Genomic DNA, 22,110 nt, shown 5'->3' with positions numbered 1-22,110 from the left:
CGTAGGTAAATTATAAATTCAAATTTTGGAAAATATCTCCCTCATTTAAAATTATTTTTAGAAATACTTAATAATATGACTCGGGAAATTATTAATTAATGCTGGGAAAATATAAAGCTGGTTTAAAAAAATTTGAAAAAGTGAAAGAAAAATTTTAATAATGTGTCCTGGGATTTTTGATAATGAAAAAAAAAATTTGTAAAGATAAAAGGCTTTATTAAATGAAATTTTAATGAGAAAATATGATTTTATCTATGGAGAGATAAAACACATTGTGAGAAAATATTTTTGAATTATATCAGATATTGATCTATTTAAATGAAACATTACGTCTAAATCCTATTACATGTCTGCTGTGAAAAAACTTACTATCAGTTTAATTTTATCGGCCCTTTTGAAAAAATGTCTTCTGAACTTTTCTTTTACCTGAAATTTTAAATATGGCCATTAATTTTCATGGTTTTAGAGACAATTAACATGATAATAAAATGAAGATATAATTTTAATGAGTAACTAAAGAAAATTTTAAATACATTTAAATTAAATTTCCTGTGATAATAACAAAAGTCTTTCCAATTTTAATCTGACCCTTGAGTAAGTTAATGACGATGACTAATTACTTCAAGCCTCTCCATCAATTATCAACAATATAAATAGTAAATACTTAGAAAAAGTTCTTTGTTTAAAAAATTTTACCTGGAAATTCTAAATCTTATGACCTAAATTACAGTCAATTTAAACAGTCATCAAAAATACTTTGCTCCGATCTTGATTGCTCCTATTAACAACCATCAACTAATTATCTAAAAAAATTTATTTTATTAATTGCTGATACTAGATAGTCGGCAATTTATCATTTCTTACCGGTAGTTAACAAACTATCAAAAATATAAAAGCTCAGGGGTAAAAAAAGCTAAATTTAAATTTCGCATGCGCACTGTCGCGGTTACTCCCACAATTACATTTTTTATTTACAATTTTCAACAATTGTTTATATTTTAAATATTATAGTAACAAAAATTAATTTTAATAAAGGCGCAGTACTGTTACAAAAAATGTAGAGAGCTTTTACGAGACGTCAGATCGAGCAATTAGAGTATTTTTTTTTTTTTCTAATTTCAGCGCAGAGTCCGTGAATCAAGTGAAAATGGATGACTCGGTTCAGACAGGCGTCGCGACGCCAGGCGTCGCTTATATCGTCCTGTAGTTGGTTCGTTCAGATGTTAAAAAGTGACCCGTGTGTAAGACCGTGGTCCGCGAGGGTAAAGACAGCAGTGAGGGTGGCACGTAGCAATAAAAATACATATAATAACAGTAATAAAAATAATTAAATAAATCAAAATTACCGCGTTAAATTTATAATTTAAAAATCTAAATAACTTAAGTTTAAATAAACTTCCCAAGTACAAGATGTAAAAATGTAAAATTTAAAAAACTTAATTTTTCCGTTTATTTGTTAAATTTGCCAAGTTATAAAATCAATTGATATTTCCCATCGCCATTCAAACATAAATAAATTCAAGAAAAAAGCACAAAACGTTGAGCTTACGAGTATTATTAAAGCTACGTTGTGTTAACCGGTGGGTGTTTTGTATTTTATCATACGTGGATTATTTTTTAGTGGTCATTTTTATAAGTGATGAGGGTGAATTTAACACGATAATATATGAAAAAACGTAAATTACCAGCAATTGGTCAAGTGTAGTCTAGTCCATTATAGTAAAATAAATAATGATAAAAAAAAATCAGGATCTGCGTGCCAACGAACCCGCATGCCACTAATTCATTTATATATATCATTATACCTTCATCATATTTTTTTTTATCTCTTGACTCATACAAAACTCCAATATTTAAATATAAATATTTTAGTGTCATACGAGTAACAAAATTAAAAATTGCGTAGTTCATTTTACCCCATTTATTTGAATTTAATAACTTTCAAAATAATTATCGTGTTATTTGATTTATAATCCGAAAAAAAAAATATTTCCGAGGCTATTCCACGCACTGGTGTAGTCAGCCGAGGCGATCGACTGAATCCGGATGTTCTATTTTTAATTGAACAAGTGAATCAACGCTTAGCTCGTACCTACGTGTCTATGGATCTTCACCAGGACAAGTCGATTGTTTTAATAAAAAAAAAAATAAAAAAATTTACTTGTCCTGAGCGCTTCTACTATTAAAACCTATTTACTAAAACCCATATGTAGTACATTCAATATATGTTCTTATATTTAATGTACATCATATTTAATATATTTTTATATATTTCTATGTCAGCCCCGCCCCTCAATAATCAGTCCACGTGTAACATTATTGACGATACTTGTATTGTAATTCTCCCTCATCTCATTCGCAGCTGGAAGATGAAGAAAAATTTACATCAATAATAATAAAAAAAAAAACAACAACAAAAAAAGTATTACGACAGAAGAGAAAAGACAAGTCATACATATGTACATACATTTATAATAATAATAATAATAATAATAATAATAATAATAATAATAATAATAATAATAATAATAATAATAATAATAATAATAATAATAATAATAATAATAATAATAATAATAATAATAATAATAATAATAATAATAATAATAATAATAATAAAATAATAATAATAATAATAATAATAATAATAATAATAATAACAATAATAATATACATAAAAAGATAGAGCAAATGTATGTGTATATATCACCCTCTCGTATTCTAGTCGTATTGTAGTACGTGGGACACGCGACCCTCGTCGAGACAAGACGACACAAGAATAATCAGCTTGTGTATGTGTAAGTGGATGCAACACTCAACTAGGACACAAGTGTAAATATGACGCGTGGATTCTATTATCAGCTTACCTGATACTTGAGGATCCTGTTCATCCTCACGTTCGGAACCAGAGAATGTGGTGAGTCTTTGCTACAATTGTAAAAAACATTTGCATAAACATTTAATTTAAATTTAAAATTTATTTCCAGTGGTTTTTTTTTTAATCGACGTTTAATTTACCCCTCGGACATGATTGTGATTAAAAAAAAAATTTTTAATGTCAGATAAAATCTTTGCTGTAACCGTAATTTCTCAAATATCGTATGGCAGTAGGTCACTACTCTCTCCCTCGTTTCAACTCGACCCGAGCAAGTAGAGACGCGTAAAAATAAATCCAAGCTATAGCTACATAATTTTTAGTTGAGCTCTTCATCTCTCGTTCGACTTGCTGTATGTATGAACACCCGTGCGAGATAACAACAAATTAAAAGCTCACGAATTATGTTATCTGTGGTCTTCTTTTTCAGCCGCTGAAAAAAAAGTAGATTTTTTATAAAATGTTATTTTATGAATTAAAAAAAAAAATAAACAGCGAATGTGACATACTTTAGTAGATACATATATTATATAGATAAAAGAGAGTACTCTCAAACGAGGTTAAATCGTTCAACCCCTATTGAGTTCTTTAAATAAACACTGTAGGTATAAGGGATGATAAAAAAATTGCACATCATAGACAAGAGAGCAAAGAGAGTGTACATGGAGATGATGACAGAAGGGTGTACGAGAATGTATACCCTATACCTTGTTGGGTGTATTCACCTGTGGGCGCGATCGACCAACCGGATATAATTGAACTTTTCACTGAATAACTATAACTATATAACTAAATAACTATATAATAGTTTATTAGTATTGGTATTTAGTATGCTCGTTGTGTCAATCAAAAAACTATGCAATAAACATAGTTTACATAAAATAACATCAGGTTCATCAATACTCTTTCATATATAGAAAAAAAAAAATTTCTTTACTCCAAAAATTTTTCCCGCCGAGAAATTTTTCGAATCATGAATTGAAAATAAAAATTTTCTTGGGATGATGAAAAATTTTTTCTTAATTTCACAGAGGAAAATATTTCTTGAACCAAGAAATCCTTTTTTCTGTGTACTTATAGTTAAAACTATTCTACCAGCATTGGAGCCATTCCAAGATCCAACCTGTCGATCACTCTATTACCTCACGCTCTAAATTTTCATGGTCTTTATAAGAAAGAAAGCACGAGGTTTATACAGTAAAGTTTTTAAAAAATGTATATCTATATCTGTTAAACGAAAAGTAAAAATTCGTACAAGGTCACTCGAACGGAGTGCAACAGGTTGAAGAAAAGTCGGGTGTATTGTGTGTGCGATTAACGCATCTGATCAGTTTCTTGTTCACTTATTATTGTGGGTTGTAGGTACAAATAAAAAGAGCGTAAAATGACGATGATGAAAAACGAAAAATTCAATCCCGGGCCAGAGGCGTCGTGTGAGGCTTCGCTACACTAGTATTTCCAAGTCACTAAATATAGCAAACGTTATTCGTTAAGTAAAGCTTGCCCGTGTCTCTCTTTTGAACGGCTATACTACTTTACTTTGCTTCACTTGGATATATTTCCAATCCTAACTAGTGCGTAGAGTAGTAAACATGTTTTCAAAATTTAGTCGTTTAAAAAAAAATTAATGTGAAAACCGTAAATTTATTTTAAAAATCAAAATTCCTATTGATGATTAATAATAGTAAGCGTTGATATTGTAGCCCTGGAAAGAAGCTAGTGGTGAAAATCTCGCCGTAGCATGCCAAGGAGCGGTCAGAGGAACGTGACTGTGATCCCGCGTCGATCGCAACAGCAGTCAGTCAAGCCGAGTTGTGTTGATACGTTGAACAAAAAACGTGGAAGAAGGAAAAGACGTTTTTACGACGACGACGACGACGATACGAATAAAGAACGTAACAACGGTTGGTGGCGGTGGCGGCGGTCGTTAGTGATCTTGACACGAGCAACCGATGAGCACAGGCGATGGCGTCGCGTCCTCGGGTCCCGGCGTTGACAGCGGGGCCCGTGCCACTTCGCTCGGCTACCCGGCGACACAGCCGAGTGGTACGGCGAGTGTCACTGCGGCACAAGACACCATGGGCTCTACAAAGGCGGTAGCAGTAGCTGGAGGTACCCCTGCAGGAGCTGGGGGACCTGGTGGTGCCTCCACGACTCCAGTTGTTCCTAAAAGACCCGCTCGACGAGGTGGAAAACCGCCACCCGATCGACCTGTACGAGCTTTACTGTGTTTGTCTCTAAAAAACCCTGTCCGGAAGTTGTGTATCACAATCATCGAATGGAAGTATCCTTTTTTTAATTTACTACTTTGGTTTTGACTTGGGCAGGTAAAAGAATTTTTTAAAATTTAAAACCTTAACTAACATTGTAGACCTTTTGAATGGCTTATCCTGTTGACGATTTTTGCCAACTGCGTGGCATTGGCTGTTTACACGCCTTATCCATGCGGTGATTCAAATATAACGAATATGTATTTAGAAAAAATAGAATATATATTTCTTGTTATTTTCACCGCTGAATGCATTATGAAAATAATTGCTTACGGTTTCGTCGCACATCAGGGCGCGTACCTCCGTAATGGATGGAACATGTTGGATTTTACAATTGTTGTAATTGGGTAAGTCAAATATTTAAGTAATACACTTTGGAGTTTTATCTTTATTATATTTTTCTAATTATCATTATTATTATGGTTATTATTAGAATGATCAGCACGGTGTTGCAACACCTCATGAAAGAGGGTTTTGACGTAAAGGCCTTGAGGGCTTTTAGAGTCTTGCGACCGCTTCGGCTGGTTTCCGGAGTTCCAAGTCTTCAAGTAGTTCTCAATTCTATTCTGAGGGCTATGGTGCCGTTGCTACACATCGCACTGCTGGTACTTTTTGTTATCATCATCTACGCTATTATCGGACTCGAGCTTTTCTCGGGGAAAATGCACAAAACATGTAGAAATAATTTAACAGGTAATGCTATCTTATGTCACACAAAGTTATAGACTGCCTTATCTCATCACAATTGTTTGGTGATGAACGAAAAAATATGATAAAAAATTATCTATGTTTGTTGCCATACTCTAGATGAAATGATGGAAGATCCACACCCGTGTGGAGAAAGTGGCTTTCAATGTAGTTCTCTAGGTGATGGATATTTCTGTAGCCGTCAATATTGGGAAGGCCCGAACAATGGCATCACAAACTTTGACAATTTTGGTCTGGCAATGTTGACTGTCTTCCAGTGTATCACTCTTGAAGGATGGACCGATGTTTTATACGATGTAAATATATAAACTGTAAAAAATTCAAAGTAATTACGGATTTTAATTCAATCCGAATTTACTCCATCACTTAGAGTTCTGAAGTTTTAAAAGAAAATAACTCCGCATACGGAGTAAATAGGGATTTTTTACTGAGAAAAACAAATTAAAATATAAAAAAATTTTAATGAAATTCAATATGACTGACACACTATTTATATCGTAGATAGAAGATGCTATGGGGAGCACGTGGCAATGGTTGTATTTTATTTCCATGGTTATTCTTGGAGCTTTTTTTGTAATGAACCTAATTCTCGGAGTGTTATCTGGGTTAGTATATTTATATCTTCTCTAATTTATTAGTAACACCACAACTTACTCCCCTAATTATTCAGTTAATTTATTTATACTTTTATTTAACTTTCCTATGGTCAGAGAGTTTTCTAAAGAAAGAGAGAAAGCTAAATCACGTGGAGATTTTCAAAAGCTACGAGAGAAACAGCAAATTGAAGACGACCTTCGGGGATATTTGGATTGGATAACTCAAGCAGAAGATATTGAACCAGAAGCTGATGAAATGCCACCATCGCAGGATGGCAAACGTACAATAAACTTAATTATAATTTTGCATTTTATTTATATACAATATAAGGCCAATAAATCCAGCTATTGATTTAATAATTTATACAGAAAAACAGCAGAACGAAATGGAGAGTACCGATAGACTCGAGGGTGACGAGGAAGGAGGAGGCGTTCAGCAAGAATCAGTCTGGAAAAGAAAACGACGAGACTTTGATAGGTATAATTCAATTATAACATGATAAGTATATTATCATGTTATTTATCGTATTATATTTCATAAGTCAATGTGATATATTTAAAGAGTGAACAGGCGCATGAGAAGAGCCTGCCGCAAAGCCGTTAAATCTCAAGTCTTTTACTGGTTAATCATAGTATTGGTATTTTTAAACACCGGTGTATTGGCTACCGAGCATTACAATCAACCAGACTGGCTTGATCAATTTCAAGAGTACACAAATATGTTTTTTATCGGGCTCTTCAGTATGGAAATGATGCTGAAAATGTACAGCTTGGGATTTCAAGTAATTTCTTTATAATATAAATAATAATAAAATAAATTAGTACATTTATTTTAGTAAATAAACATAAATGACATAATTACAGGGTTACTTTGTCTCGCTTTTCAATCGTTTTGATTGCTTTGTCGTTGTGGGTTCCATAAGTGAAATGGTTCTTACACGCACGGAAGTTATGCCACCCTTGGGAGTTTCGGTGCTTCGTTGTGTAAGGCTTCTAAGAGTATTCAAAGTAACCAAGTGGGTATTGATGAATAATTTTTTTTTAATTAGATAATTATTTATAGAATAAATTTTTTGATTAATAGTTAACATTTATTGTTTAGATACTGGAGATCTTTATCAAATCTCGTGGCTTCCTTGTTAAATTCAATCCAGTCAATTGCTTCCCTGTTGCTTCTGCTCTTCCTTTTCATCGTTATATTTGCTCTTCTAGGCATGCAGGTATTGTACTAATTAAATTTATTTAATTATTAACCGATTAATCAAGAGTATATTTGGGTATAGAGAAAGGAGAGGGGGTAAAATGGAATACTTACATTTTTTTTAATGATATTCGAAGTAAATAGAAAAAATTTTTTTAGGTTTTTGGAGGAAAGTTTAACTTTGATCATCTACAGGATAAACCTCGTAGTAATTTTGATACTTTTTGGCAAAGTTTACTCACAGTGTTTCAAATATTAACGGGTGAAGATTGGAATGCCGTTATGTACGTGGGTATACGTGCATATGGCGGAGTTGCAAGCCATGGAATTCTTGCCTGTGTTTATTTTATAATTCTATTTATTTGCGGAAATTGTATCCTTTTAAAAAACTACAATAAATACTCATCAGCTATATTATAATTTATTTAAATTGTATTCTTCTTAATAACTAATTAAAAAAATAGACATTCTACTGAACGTCTTCTTGGCCATTGCCGTGGACAATCTTGCGGACGCAGAGTCATTGACTGCAATTGAAAAAGAAGCTGAAGAAGAAGCGGAAAAAAATAAATCACGAAGTGGTTCTTTGGCACAAGATGAATTAATTTGTGAAGACGACGGTGGTGATTTAACTGGCGGAGAAGAGGAAGAAGGTGCTGGAACTGATTTAGAACAAGATCCCAATGAAACGATGGATGATTATGAAGCTGCATTAGACACTGAAGGGTAAGAATTACTTAATTTATTTAATTAATAAGATGATTAATGAGAAATTATTCACTAGATCTAAAGACGGCGATGAAAGTGATCGTCGTGGAAAAGTCCGGATAAATATTGAGTCGGATGATGAGAATTTCGAGCATGGTGAAGAGGAAGAAGAGGACGATCATACTGAAATGGATGGTAATTTATAAAATATAATTAATATAAAAAAATTAAGTGCTCCAATGGTTTGTTTTAATTGACATTTTTTAAAACGAGATGGAGGAACGGGAGGAGAAGAGGTATCAGCTAGACCACGCCGAATGTCTGAATACAAAACAAATACTGAGAAGCCACCGATACCCGAAGGTTCATCATTTTTTTTGTTTTCACAAAAGAGCAGATTCCGAATATTTTGCCACTGGGTTTGCAATCACAGTTGGTTCGGTAATCTCATACTTATGTGCATTTTGATATCATCTGGAATGCTTGCGGCTGAAGATCCTCTTAACGCAACTTCAGATCTCAATTTGGTATAAATTATCACATCACTAATTAATACAATAATTAACATCCAATCACAAACTATCAGAGTACTTATGAAAAAAAAATATCCAACAGATTTTAAATAACTTTGACTACTTCTTCACATCGGTATTCACCATCGAAATATGTCTGAAGATGATAACCTATGGATTTGTGTTGCACGATGGAGCATTCTGTCGCTCAGCTTTTAATCTTCTGGATCTTCTGGTAGTCTGCGTATCTCTTATCTCAATGGTCTGGAGGTGAAAGATAATCTCGCTGTCATAAATTTAAAAATATTTCTCTAGAGGCTAGAAATATAAACAAATATATTATGTTTTAGAAACGGTGCAATATCATTTATTAAAATTCTACGAGTGCTTCGTGTCCTGAGGCCGCTGCGTGCGATAAATCGAGCCAAAGGCCTTAAGGTATTTAACTTTTTTGTCTGCGCCTCTAACTATTTTTTTTTATACTCAACAGCATTTAACTCCAAACCATCAGTTACATCTTTTTTATTTATTTACCTCATTTGCCAAAAGTCGCAGCAACAAAAATTTATTTTCTATTCAAATTATTATCTGCAAGTGTACATTCCCACAGGAATAATAATCAATGTGACATTTGATGAAACTGATGAGTTAATAATATATTATCCTATTAATTTCTAATTAATAAGATAATAGGATACAGAGCTAAGTTTTTAAGTAACTTAAATAATAAATATATATAAGACGATAAATTAATTAGTCGGGTTAGTTGGGTACTCGGGTGGGAGATGGGAGATGAAGTTTCTTCGCAATTTTTAAGTATTCATGGATTTATTTAATAACCAAAACTAATTAAAGATTTGAAATCAAATGATATATCTTGATGTTGAAACCCAGCACGTAGTACAGTGCGTCATCGTAGCTGTAAAGACTATCGGGAACATTGTCCTAGTCACCAGCCTCTTGCAGTTCGTCTTTGCCGTTATTGGCGTGCAACTCTTCAAGGTAGGCTGCTGACGTCGAAACAATACAATAATAAATTGGATCATACATCTGTAAATGATCCAACGTTTATTTCATCTAATAATTAGAGTGGTTTTCTTCTTTATATATTTTTGTGGTGACCCCCTTGACCTTAAAGACTCACAATTAATTAGTTAACTTCCCTTTGTATTCATAATCGTTTTAAATTTTATCGTGTTCATTTTATTTTTCATTAATTACAACTTAACTTTTTACAATTAATTATTATTTAAATATTCACAATGTCTACTTTTAGCTACTACTCACTTTAGTTACTTTTTAAATATTATCACTAAAGTAAATACACTAATCGTAAATCACTGTGACATAATAATCATTATTATTGGTGATTCAAATGTCTTATATATTTGTTTTTTAAATTTATACAAGGGAATGTGAGGTAACCCATGTTCTTTCCGACCAATGCACCTTTCGGTTCCCGAAAACAATATATAGTCAAGTATTTATTAGATCAACTGTAAAAATAAATTATATGTTTCATTTATATATATATATATATATATATATATATATATATATATATATATATATATATTTATATATGACTGTATCAAAAAAGTCGACTATTTTTTTTTTCTTTTCAAAATTATATGGAAAATATTGCTCGAGATGACAAAAAAATCTGATGGTTTCGGCGGAAAATTCAAATAATCCCAAATTAACAATGACTTCAACTTTGATCTTGAATAACTTTTCAAAAATTAAATTTATCGAAAAATAGTAAGAGACCTTTTTTGTAGAACGTTCAATTTCCAATAAAAAATCTCAATTGATTTTTCCGATACAATGATTTCCTGATGCGTGATAAAATTTCAAACTTAAAAAAAATTTCCCGGTATTTAAATGAGGAATCGGAAATTGAACAGTATTTTTTTTCGTCATCTCGAACAATATTTCTATATGACTTTTGAAAAAAAATAGTCGATTTCCGTGACACAGTCAAATATATACACATTTTATAAAATTTATTGTTGAATGTTTAAATATAATTGTCGCGGTACATTTTGTTATCTCGACCCCGTATCCCTTATTGACTGTTTTGTTTGAATATATTTTTTTTTTTGGTGGATTGATAGACATGCAACCCAGTAAACTGTTTTCCTTTAACTCGTGACAATAGTTTATTTATATTTAATATCGAGTAAGCATGCTTATTTTTTTTTTTTTTTTTTTTTTTTTTTTTTTTTTTTTTTTTATATAAATTTATTCATTGCAGTGGTGTGTCGCTATATTAACACGACATTTATAATTAAAAGTTAATAATTAATAAAATATAAATTATATTTACGTGCTAAACGAAATTCAATTGATGCAGCAAAATTATTTTTATTATTTTTTATTTAAATAACTTTAAAATTGTTGGCTTCGCGTAGCCGACAGGTGCATTGCCGAGAGGGATATTCGTTATACAGGATTTTGTTATTTGAAATAATTAATGCTATCAACGAGCCTTCGGACTGCTCTTAAACCCAACAAATAAAAGAGTGGGAAGTGAATTTTTTACCTGTACCTCAAAACAATAAACCCCTCAGCCAAACCCTTAGCCCTCACCTGCCCTACTCAACTAACTCGCAATTTTTATAATAAAAAAATAATAATAATAATAATAAAATAAAATAAAAGAATCCAAGGACTCCCGGATTAATGCTAATATATTTTTTTTTTGTTTCACTCTGCCTCGTATCGTCCTGCGTTGAATCTGATCCCGCTGCTCGCTCGCGTCCTGCTCGTACCTGACCTCAACTTAATAAAAAAATTAATAAATTACATTTAATTTTATTTAAAAATAATACGTCAATAGTACGTTGTAAAATGTGTGATTGTTGCCATTAAAACAATTGGTAACATCATGTTGGTCACCTATCTCCTACAATTCATGTTCGCTGTTATTGGAGTACAGCTATTTAAGGTAAAAAATCCTTGAGCACGACAAAAGACACTTCCACGCTTCCGCAATTACTTTTTTTTACGCACGCTCTACAAGCACGATGAATAAGTAAAGTAAATACAATGCCATACATATATTAATCAGTGCAGAAAAACAAAATTAATTACACCTCTAGCATTTAATGTAGAATTTTTTTTTTTAGTTAACAATTTTTTTTTTTTTTACTATTTTTATTGTTATAAATGTATAATTACCTTTGATGTCCGCAGATATGCATGCGTTAATCCAAGAAAATAAAACCAGCGAGTCGTCGAGAAAAAGGGGCAAGTTGTCCGTTTGTTCGCGGCACCCTCTTATCTCATCGAATAAATAATCATTTACACAATTGTTTATAAATAAATTCAAATTTCGCGGTTAAATCATACTGTCATGTGCATTTACAATTGAATCATTGTTGGAATATAAAAAATTTTAAACCAACTCCAAGTTATTTCAAATGCTTTATCAATGAATTTCGTTTGCACGCGACTTATTGTTTTATTTTAATTTTTTTTGTTTTTTAATTTTATTTAAAATAATTTATTAGAAAAAAGCACGCGCGCACTCGACATTTAAATTACGACGCTTTGCAACTTTGTTGACACTATTTATGAAAATTTTTGAAAAATGTATTGTTGTAATTAACATTTATGTAATTAAGTTATTACAGTAATTAATATTGTTTCTTATTTTATTTAGGGTAAATTTTTTATGTGCAATGACGAATCAAAAATTACTGAAGCTGAGTGTCAGTGAGTTTATCGATTTGTATATTTATTTAATCAATAATGTTTTTTTTTTATGTGAAATATTTTATTACCTGAATATTTATAATTTTTAGAGGAACTTATTTAGTCTTTGATGATGGAAATATTAATCAACCGGTCATGAAAGAGAGAACATGGAAGAAGAATCGATTTCACTTTGATGATGTTGCCAAAGCAATGCTGACACTATTTACAGTTTCGACATTCGAGGGTTGGCCAAGGTATTATTCAAATAACTACATGCCTGAAAATAGTAAATTGTGTGACAAGGGATGAAACTAAACGATTTCAGACCAGGGTGGCTGACATCCGCAGTTTGAAATCCTGTTTCATTCTGATTACCTGCATTGGAAAGTTTCAGTGTCAGCAGCTAGTCAGCAACAAGTTAATTTAAAACCAATGGTGTCATCAACTAATTAATTGTCATTTGTAATTCGCAATTAAGCAGAAACTATACTACTGCTGATATTAATTCGCGGTATGAGACTAAAATAATCTTCTTTCAACTGGCTGTAGAGACACTGAAACTTAGCATCAATGCTGGTATCATAAAAAAACAATATGTTAATTAACTAATTATTTTTAAAAATAAATTTAAAGCCTTTTATACGTATCTATTGACTCAAATCGTGAAAACTACGGACCAATTCATAATTACCGACCGATTGTAGCAGCTTATTACATTGTTTATATTATCATAATTGCATTCTTCATGGTAAACATATTCGTCGGTTTCGTCATTGTTACATTTCAAAATGAAGGTGAACAAGAGTACAAAAATTGCGAGCTTGATAAGAATCAAGTATGTAAAAATATTTTACTTTCACTCCCTGGTAAAAATTTGCCCGGTCATACCAAGAAATACTTGACATCTCGATCACGTGTCGGGTTTTAATTTTTATCAGGACTGTAAAAAAAAATTTACATTTAATTAATATGATAATTAATTTTTTCAGCGTAATTGCATCGAATTTGCTCTTAAAGCAAAACCCGTACGACGTTACATACCAAAGCACCGGATACAATACAAAGTCTGGTGGTTTGTTACGTCGCAACCTTTTGAATATACTATTTTTACTTTAATTATTATAAATACAATAACGTTAGCGATGAAATTTTATAATCAACCGGATCCTTATACTCATGCCCTTGACGTTTTGAATATGATATTTACTGCCGTTTTCGCACTTGAATTTGTTTTCAAGCTTGCAGCATTTCGTTTTAAGGTAATTTACTCATTATCATGTAAAAAAAAAAAAGAAAATTGATAATAATCTACTAATTATTTATTGCAGAATTATTTTGGTGATGCGTGGAATGTTTTTGACTTCATTATAGTACTGGGAAGTTTTATTGATATAGTTTACTCCGAAGTTAATGTGAGTATCATAAAATTACCAATTTTTTTTTAATTGTCTCGTAGTAAATATTTACAATTTATTACAATTAGTAGAAAATATAAATTATTTTTTCCACCGTAAAATATTTATTTTTACTTGTACCTTTAAAAGGTATCACGTACTCTGTTATTGTAATTATTTTATTTAATTATAAATGTATATGGCACATATTTGTTTTTATTTCTAGGCACGACTGCATGTCAAGGCGGGAGTTTCTCTCCCCAACGTTAAAACTGTATGTACGCGTGGGTGCACATGAGTGATGTGTTGTATGCAAGTGTGTATGTTTATGTTGAGGTTTGTGTGCGCGTGCGTATGTGTATGTCTGTTGTGTCTGTGTGGGTGTGATCATCCCCGTCCTGGCTGTCATGCACGAAATGTCATAGTATAAATTTTATTTTCATTTTCTTTAATATCATTATTTTTATTTAAATTTTTTTCCTCATCTACATGTTATACATACAAATTTTTATTTAACGTAACATAAAAATTGTGGATGCAGGAATGCTATAGTTATCTTTCCTCTATTAGCATTTATCTAGGATTCGTGCTCAAAAGTCCCATGTGTCGAGACTAAGAATAAAATTTCATTTTAATAATAATTGGCGAATAAATAATACCTGTGATGGAAAATTTCCATTTCATGAGTGACAAAAAAAAAGAAAATAAATAAATAAATGAGGGAAAAACAAAATGATTGGTTGTATAAAAATATCAACGGACTTTTCTGCTTGAATCTCAATGTAGTTATTGGCATTTGCGTGTTGAATAGAATCCCTACTACAAATAAAAAATAAATAGATATAATCAACTGACAATGTAGAAATGATCTAACTACCCTGCCATCACCCCAGCAGATAATCTCCCCAATATATCTTGGAGACAATAATAATAATAATAATAAAACGATTGTGATAAACAGCGTGTAAAATTTGTTAATTAATTGTTGAAATACCACTGATAAGATCTAGGCATTAACAGTTAAATTTCATGTTGCAGCCTGGTTCAAATATCATATCGATAAACTTCTTTCGGCTCTTCCGTGTGATGCGACTTGTAAAACTTCTGAGTCGTGGCGAAGGTATCCGTACACTCTTGTGGACATTCATTAAATCCTTCCAAGCGTTGCCTTACGTCGCACTTCTCATAGTTATGTTATTCTTCATCTACGCTGTGATAGGAATGCAAGTTTTTGGAAAAATCGCCCTTGACAACGATACAACTATTTACCGGAACAATAATTTCCAAACATTTCCTCAGGCTGTATTGATTTTATTCCGATCAGCAACTGGTGTGTATTTTAAATATTAAATTTTATTTATAAAATTTAGAAATGTGCGAGTAGTTTGAGCTTACGAATTCAAATAAAAATTCAATATTTGAAAGCTAATCAGATTGTTCTCGATTCGAATTGATTTGAACAATATTTTAAAACCTATAATAAAATTATTTATTTGAAAAGGTGAATCATGGCAAAATATAATGCTCGATTGTTCAAATCGTCCTGGAGAAGTTAAATGTGACCCGAAAAGTGACGAACGTAATTCACCCGGCTGCGGAAATGACATAGCGTTCCCGTATTTTATATCTTTTTATGTACTCTGTTCATTTTTGGTAAGTAATTATTATTTTATTAATATTACTTTAAATCAACTGCAGATAGACAATTGATTATATTTAATTATAATAAATTAGATTATCAATTTATTCGTCGCTGTTATTATGGATAACTTCGACTATTTAACCCGAGATTGGTCTATTTTGGGTCCACATCATTTGGACGAATTTATTCGCCTTTGGTCTGAATATGACCCAGATGCTAAAGGCCGCATTAAACATCTTGATGTAGTGACATTGTTGAGGAAAATATCACCCCCACTTGGGTTCGGGAAGTTATGTCCTCATCGTGTTGCTTGCAAGGTACGTAAATTTAATTTTGTTTAATTTAAAATACCGAAAAGCTCATTAACTAGACAAGAATCTTAAATTTATTTGTTCTTGCTGCGTTGTATAGAGGCTGGTGTCAATGAATATGCCGTTAAATAGCGACGGGACGGTTCTATTTAATGCGACGCTATTCGCTGTGGTGAGAACGTCATTGAGAATTAAAACAGAAGGAAATATTGATGAAGCGAATGCCTCCCTTCGAGCGGTTATTAAAAAAATATGGAAGCGAACGAATCCCAAGCTGCTGGATCAAGTCGTGCCACCGCCGGGGGGTAAGAAAAAGAATTTTATACATCCAGAAAATCGAAAAAAAAAATGATTCTTTATTAATTAGTAATAAAATCAACGTGCAAGCAGATAAAATTAACTTCATTATAATGTAATATTATGTGTTATTGATTTTTAGTTGACGATGAAGTGACGGTGGGTAAATTCTACGCGACCTTTCTTATACAAGACTATTTCCGTCGGTTTAAAAAACGTAAAGAACAAGAAATGAAAGAGGGTGACAAGGATTGTCATAATACGGCGACACTTCAAGCGGGCTTAAGAACTTTACATGAAGCTGGCCCAGAATTGAAACGTGCAATCTCGGGTAATCTTGAAGAATTACTTGACGATAATCCAGAACCAACACACAGGGTAAATTATTTTTTATTTTTTGAACAGCAGGGAACATAATTATGATTAGCTAATAAGTTATTTTTCTTTACAGAGAAATCACTCATTATTTGGCAGCGTTTGGTCTAGTATGCGAAGAGGCCATCACAGTTTCCGCGCGAAATCATTAAAAACTAATTCAAATAACGCTCCAAAAATTTCCCCATCAAACTCAATCGATTTTTTGCCGTACGCTTCACTTCAGCGAGCCGGTGGAGCGGACGGCAATCAAATCACGGCAAGGTCGCACCAGGTCGTGCCAAACGTCGCCGGGTACGCATTAAATATCAATAAATAATATCATAAAAAAAATCCGCTTTAAATTTTCCCGGCATTTATCACTCAAAAGTTATCTCGAAATAAATAATAGTTGGAGCGCGAAGTTTAAAAAAGTTACGATAATTAATAAAGGTGTATTTTTGTAACAGAGTAATCGGTGATTCTGCCAACACTCAGACAGCCCCAGAGCTAAGAATAGTTGGATTCGAAGAGAATATACCAATGAGGCCTCTCGCGATGTTTTCAAACACCGGAATGCAGCCGGCTAACTTTCAAAATCCCTACAAAGTCTTGGAGTAAGTGAACCACTAAAAATAAATAATTATCGATGTCAATATTTTCCTCGATGCTCCAACGCATTTACAAGTTGATAGTTAATCGATGTATTGATCGCTCGTTTTTTTTTCTATATATAAATATAATTAAAAAAAAAAATATGATAAAGAAAAAAATCGCGAGTTGAGTCTAGTGCATGCCGTATGCTTTGTCCAAATATATTTTATTAAATGTTATAAAAAAGGTATACATATACAAATGTATATTTAAAAATTTATGAATCCTAATTGTAAAACCATTGTCGCGAGTAGTTGTTAATTACAGGGTAGCTGGTAAATTAATGCGACTAGTGAATGAACGGTCGTATTTTTCAATATTAATAATGAAGGCAACAAAATTCAAATTCAAATTCTAAAAACAGTCAATCATGAAATTGTGATTATCACCAAAATGATGTGGGAAAAAATGAAATGATGTTCATTTACTGGTCGTGTTAATTAACTGGACTCATTACCCTACTTATTATCATACTTTGAATTTATTGTTTTTGTAATTTATATCGTTGTTCCAAGCTTTTTTTTTACTGTCATACGTTTCAGTGGTCCAGGTAGCGGTAACTACCTTCGTCCGAGTAACGAATATGGTAAGATTACGTTGAGTGCTTAGTAGTTGAAACTGCTTGCTTGCTTACTGCCCGCATGAGCGATTTAAATAAAATGACAAGTCATTGCTGAACCTACATTGTCATAAAATAAATAAAAATTATTTATTTTTTTTTTTTATAAACAGAAGCTTGTGTATTCTGCGAGCGCGTGAGTGTTCAGACCTGAACTGAAGCATGTCCGCATGCCTGACATGGTACCTAGACTAAGAAGATTAAAAAAAAAATAATAAAATAAAATAACTAACTAACTAAGCCTCTGACTCTTGACTGCACTGCATAATATCTTAACATAACTAAAATATTTTCCCCCGTGTGCGTTTTACTTTTTTTTGCCGCCTACGTGTGCAGTCTCGAGGACGGAATCGAGCAACAGCTGACACCACCGACACCGCCTCCACGAAGGAATCTTCCTAGCAGTGGAGCAGCCATCACCTTTGCAGCATCTACCGAAACCAAGGGTGATTCTAGCGCCAGTACCACCAGCCAAACAATCTCACCGAGTCCAAGTCCCAGTCCAAGTTTCGGCTCCTCTTCCAACGACGGTGCTCGTTATTACGCCTACGCGTCTCGAGGATGCTGCGTAGACATTATCGGCTGGAGTCATCAGCACGGTACGCCATCATCTCCACTTATAATACAAAATCAAACGTCTAAACACTTAAATAATAAATCATGACCATGAACATCAACATGAACATGAGCAAAGTCTTTTATTTTTAAACTCCTCACTATTCAATCCTTTATAGTACAAAAATATACACAAACACACACGGCCCGCGGCTACAACTTTATCTATACTTCTTGTAGGTATTGGATAATAATTTAAAACAAAAAAAAATATATATATATACATAAGTAAACTTTGCTCACAAGTAAAAAAATACCACGTGCTTTGTCTGTGCTTACCTGGACAGTGTTGGACGACACGTCGCTCGAAGAAGACTCAGCCGGTGGGTCCAGAAGATCCATGAGAAAAAAGTCAATGAAGAGGTCCAAGTGTGTGGACGTACCAGAAGAAGGGGATCCAGGTCTCACGAGGACCTCGTCGTCTACGAAACGGAAAGACACTCCAGGAAACAATGACATTAAAGAGAACAATGAAAACAAGCAGCTATCAGTTGACCGAAAGAAGAGTATTGCCAATGGGTTGAAACTTGCGACTCAGGCGATGGCTCTGACAGGACCCTGGCGTGTTTGCGAGTCCTGTTTAACTCACCGAGCTTCATTCCACGGCAGAGGTGATGGAATAACTTCCGGTTATAGATATGATTTTACGACAGGCTCCAATACCCGATGGGACATAAATTTTTTTTAAATAGCCAGCAGCTCAAATTATATTTTTTGATAGTCCATAAAAAATTGATATAGATGTAAATAATTCATGATGCACGTTTGCTATTGGCTTTAATTGACGCTGACAATACTAACTCGAGCTTTGCCGCACGCGTTTTTATTTCCGTTTATTTTATTAATTTTTTTTTTTTTTTTGTTGATTTTTATTTAGTTTTATTTTAGTACTGGTAAGTGTACTCATTTCCGGTCGGTTTAATGAGTGAAAAGCTAAAGCTTCGAGCTGTCTTGATAATAAAATAAATATAATTATAATATAGAGAGGCAAAAATAATAATTATTAATTATCTGATAGATTTATTTTTATTTTTAAATATAAATAGTTACATGGAATAATGAAAGCAACGGTGGCGTTGGATCTGAACGTCTGTCGCACAGTTTGCCTGGTAGTCCTGCTGATCGTAAGCCCAATTTCGAAGTGATTGGTAGCGCTGAAAGTCTCGTTGGTCGAGTAAGTAATTTAATAATAAACTAATAGAATATTGGGTGACAGGGATGAAGCAAAACGATTTCAGACAAGACCAAAGATGGCTGACATCGACCGCAGTCTGAAATCCTGTTTCATTCTGATTACCCTCACTGAAACTTCAAGTTTCGATTCTGGTATCATGAAAAAATAATCAAACAAAATTTGGTAATTAAAAATTTAAGGTACTTGCCGAACAAGGTCTAGGTAAATATTGCGATCCGGATTTCGTGAGGTACACATCACGAGAAATGCAAGAGGCGCTTGACATGACAAGTGAAGAAATGGATCGCGCTGCTCACCAGCTTTTATTACAAGAACGTCGCGGTCAGCCGTTGACGTTCCAGCTTCAGCAGAGTATGGATCAACACTGGAACCCACGGTCACCGGGACCACGGGAAATAGTGTACGAACAATTACGGGAACAAATGCCGTCTTTAGAAGGGCCACAGCCACAACCACAGTCACAAACTTTACAACTACAACAACAGCAGCAACAGCAGCAGCAACAGCAATACAATCGTGGACAACCACCGTCTTAGCGAAAGTGGTACAGCCATAAGACTGCTGCAGCTCGAAATATCGGCAACGAAAAATTTACTCTCAAATTATTAATATTATAGTTATGATAATAATTATTATTATTATTGTTAACTTATTGTATAAAGACTATTAATTACGGACGAAAAAATATTAAACAAGATAAGACAAGGATTTAATCCAATATATTCGCGAATGTTACACGTCATTTAATAATAAGTAATCAATTTTAAATTTTAATTAATAACCAATACCACATAAAACATAACAACCATCGCGGCTATTTATATCCATTTGATAAAAATTAATCTCTCTCATTGTTAATAATTACGACTTTAACTCTTAACTTTTAAACCGTCTTAAAAAAAAATCTACAAATGATAATTAAATGTCAACATTCATTACACGTATACTTATATACAGTATAAATATTTATAAGAATTGTTTACACTAGTCTTTTCACTACTGTAATAATCCGTCATCATTAACTTCTACAATTGTCCATTACTATTACATAAAAAAAAAAAAAAAAAAAAATTAAAAAAAAACTTACAATGAGGAATGCAATTTGAAAGAATGTTTTAAAAAAAATAATAGCGAATGAAAGTAAGTAAGAAAGATAGAAAGAGAGAGAGAAAGATATAAAGTCGGATATAATTATAACAAGTGCCTAAGTAATCTTATATAGTAAACTTATTTCGGACCAGACCAAGACCTTTATCAATCCCAGCAAAGTGTATTTACTTTGATAAATGTCATTCGATTGTACGCAAACGCACAGATTATCGGTTTATAAAATAAATATTAAATACTACGATTTTTAAAAAATATATTTAAATTAAAAAGCCGAATTATTTATTGCGCATTCGAGATAATTGTCAGAGAATTCAAATAAGTAGATAAGGATTTTAACAAAACAAAATTATAATTATACACTCGATTTTAACGTAATCGCTTTTTGACATCCTTATTAAATTTTATTATTATTCTGTGTAAAAATAATTCGTTACAAAAAATATTTATAAAAATTTGACATGTGGAACTTCTAGTCTTGAGGCGAATTTGAATTTCCAGTGGAACTTTTGTAATTTTGATAATAAAAAAAAAAGTTTATCTAGAAAAAGTTATCAATAGAAACTAAAAGTCTCATAAGAATCAAAAATCGTTTATCAAAAATTTTAAATTATGGGTTTTTGAACTTTTTCGAACCGAGGGTAAAAACTCGTTTTGAAAAATGTTTTAAAAATTATTTATTTTACTCAAAATTCGTCTCAGATATTTTTTTTCTGTCAAAATTACATAAATTAAAAAAAAAGTTCCTCTGGAGTTCTAATCTGCCTAAAGTTTAATTTTCCACATGTCGAATTTTTTTGAATATTTTTGGAGCCAATTTTTTCTTTACCAGGATTATTATGATTATGATTATGATTATGATTATGATTATTACTGTATTATCTACTGTCTTTTTATACTATTGTTAAAAAGTTTACACGGGTAGCGTTCGTAGATCACATGCCGTAGACTTTAAAAAGATAAATTGCAATAGTAAAAAAAAAAAAAAACCTATATAAGTAACACAAAATAAAAAAACATAAATAACAATCAGGGGCTGTGGAGTCGCGAGTAAAATCTGCGCTAAGCGGAACGTTCAATACCGCGTTGTGACTGATTTACTTGTAATCTGATTATTATATATATAAATATATATATATTTAATCCAGTGTTATAGATAATTACGTTGATAATTTTGTTCCCTCGTTTGTTGTGAGCTGGTTATTTAATAAATGCCAGCTAAATTAATTTATATAATAATAATAATAATAATAATGTATACCGTGACGATGAAGTATCCGATTGCCAGCCCGCTTATATATTTTATTAATATAATTAATTAATTTCTGATTAAGGGAGACGCGAATATAT

The 22,110-nt window shown here is 32.3% G+C and overlaps 1 protein-coding gene across 5 annotated transcripts; it reads left to right on the top strand.

The window, feature by feature from the left end:
- Positions 1-1,250: 1,250 nt before the first annotated feature.
- LOC103575476 (muscle calcium channel subunit alpha-1) lies at positions 1,251-20,718 on the top strand. Of its 5 annotated transcripts, none has more exons than XM_008555293.3 (35): positions 1,251-1,580; positions 2,726-2,917; positions 4,579-5,159; positions 5,247-5,492; positions 5,579-5,838; positions 5,953-6,149; positions 6,355-6,458; positions 6,564-6,730; positions 6,819-6,927; positions 7,012-7,231; positions 7,314-7,465; positions 7,552-7,669; positions 7,810-8,023; positions 8,115-8,376; positions 8,435-8,553; positions 8,632-8,885; positions 8,974-9,140; positions 9,221-9,308; positions 11,713-11,820; positions 12,538-12,590; positions 12,680-12,826; positions 13,206-13,407; positions 13,562-13,831; positions 13,901-13,984; positions 14,193-14,240; positions 15,005-15,296; positions 15,468-15,619; positions 15,701-15,925; positions 16,020-16,224; positions 16,359-16,594; positions 16,668-16,885; positions 17,041-17,187; positions 17,767-17,810; positions 19,505-19,632; positions 19,833-20,718. In XM_008555293.3, exons 3-35 carry the CDS (start codon positions 4,828-4,830, stop codon positions 20,187-20,189), a joined length of 5,925 nt encoding a protein of 1,974 aa, XP_008553515.1. In that variant the 5' UTR covers positions 1,251-1,580; positions 2,726-2,917; positions 4,579-4,827; the 3' UTR covers positions 20,190-20,718. The 5 variants fall into 5 exon arrangements, with proteins under 5 accessions (XP_008553515.1, XP_008553508.1, XP_008553533.1 ...); XM_008555286.3 differs by lacking the exon at positions 11,713-11,820 and adding an exon at positions 9,765-9,872; XM_008555311.3 differs by lacking the exon at positions 14,193-14,240.
- Positions 20,719-22,110: the final 1,392 nt, after the last annotated feature.

The sequence above is a fragment of the Microplitis demolitor genome, chromosome 7 (assembly GCF_026212275.2).
Source record: "Microplitis demolitor isolate Queensland-Clemson2020A chromosome 7, iyMicDemo2.1a, whole genome shotgun sequence".
Lineage (NCBI taxonomy): Eukaryota > Metazoa > Arthropoda > Insecta > Hymenoptera > Braconidae > Microplitis > Microplitis demolitor.
The sequence above is the reverse complement of the archived record's forward strand: the minus strand, read 5'-3'. Positions and strand labels throughout refer to the sequence as shown.

Coding starts and splice junctions, on each gene's coding strand:
- LOC103575476 (XM_008555293.3), top strand. CDS start 4,828: ATGAGCACAGGCGATGGCGTCGCGTCCTCGGGTCCCGGCGTTGACAGC. Junction 13,985..14,192: donor TAGTTTACTCCGAAGTTAAT/GTGAGTATCATA, acceptor TTTTATTTCTAG/GCACGACTGCATGTCAAGGC. Junction 17,811..19,504: donor TCGTCCGAGTAACGAATATG/GTAAGATTACGT, acceptor AAATATAAATAG/TTACATGGAATAATGAAAGC.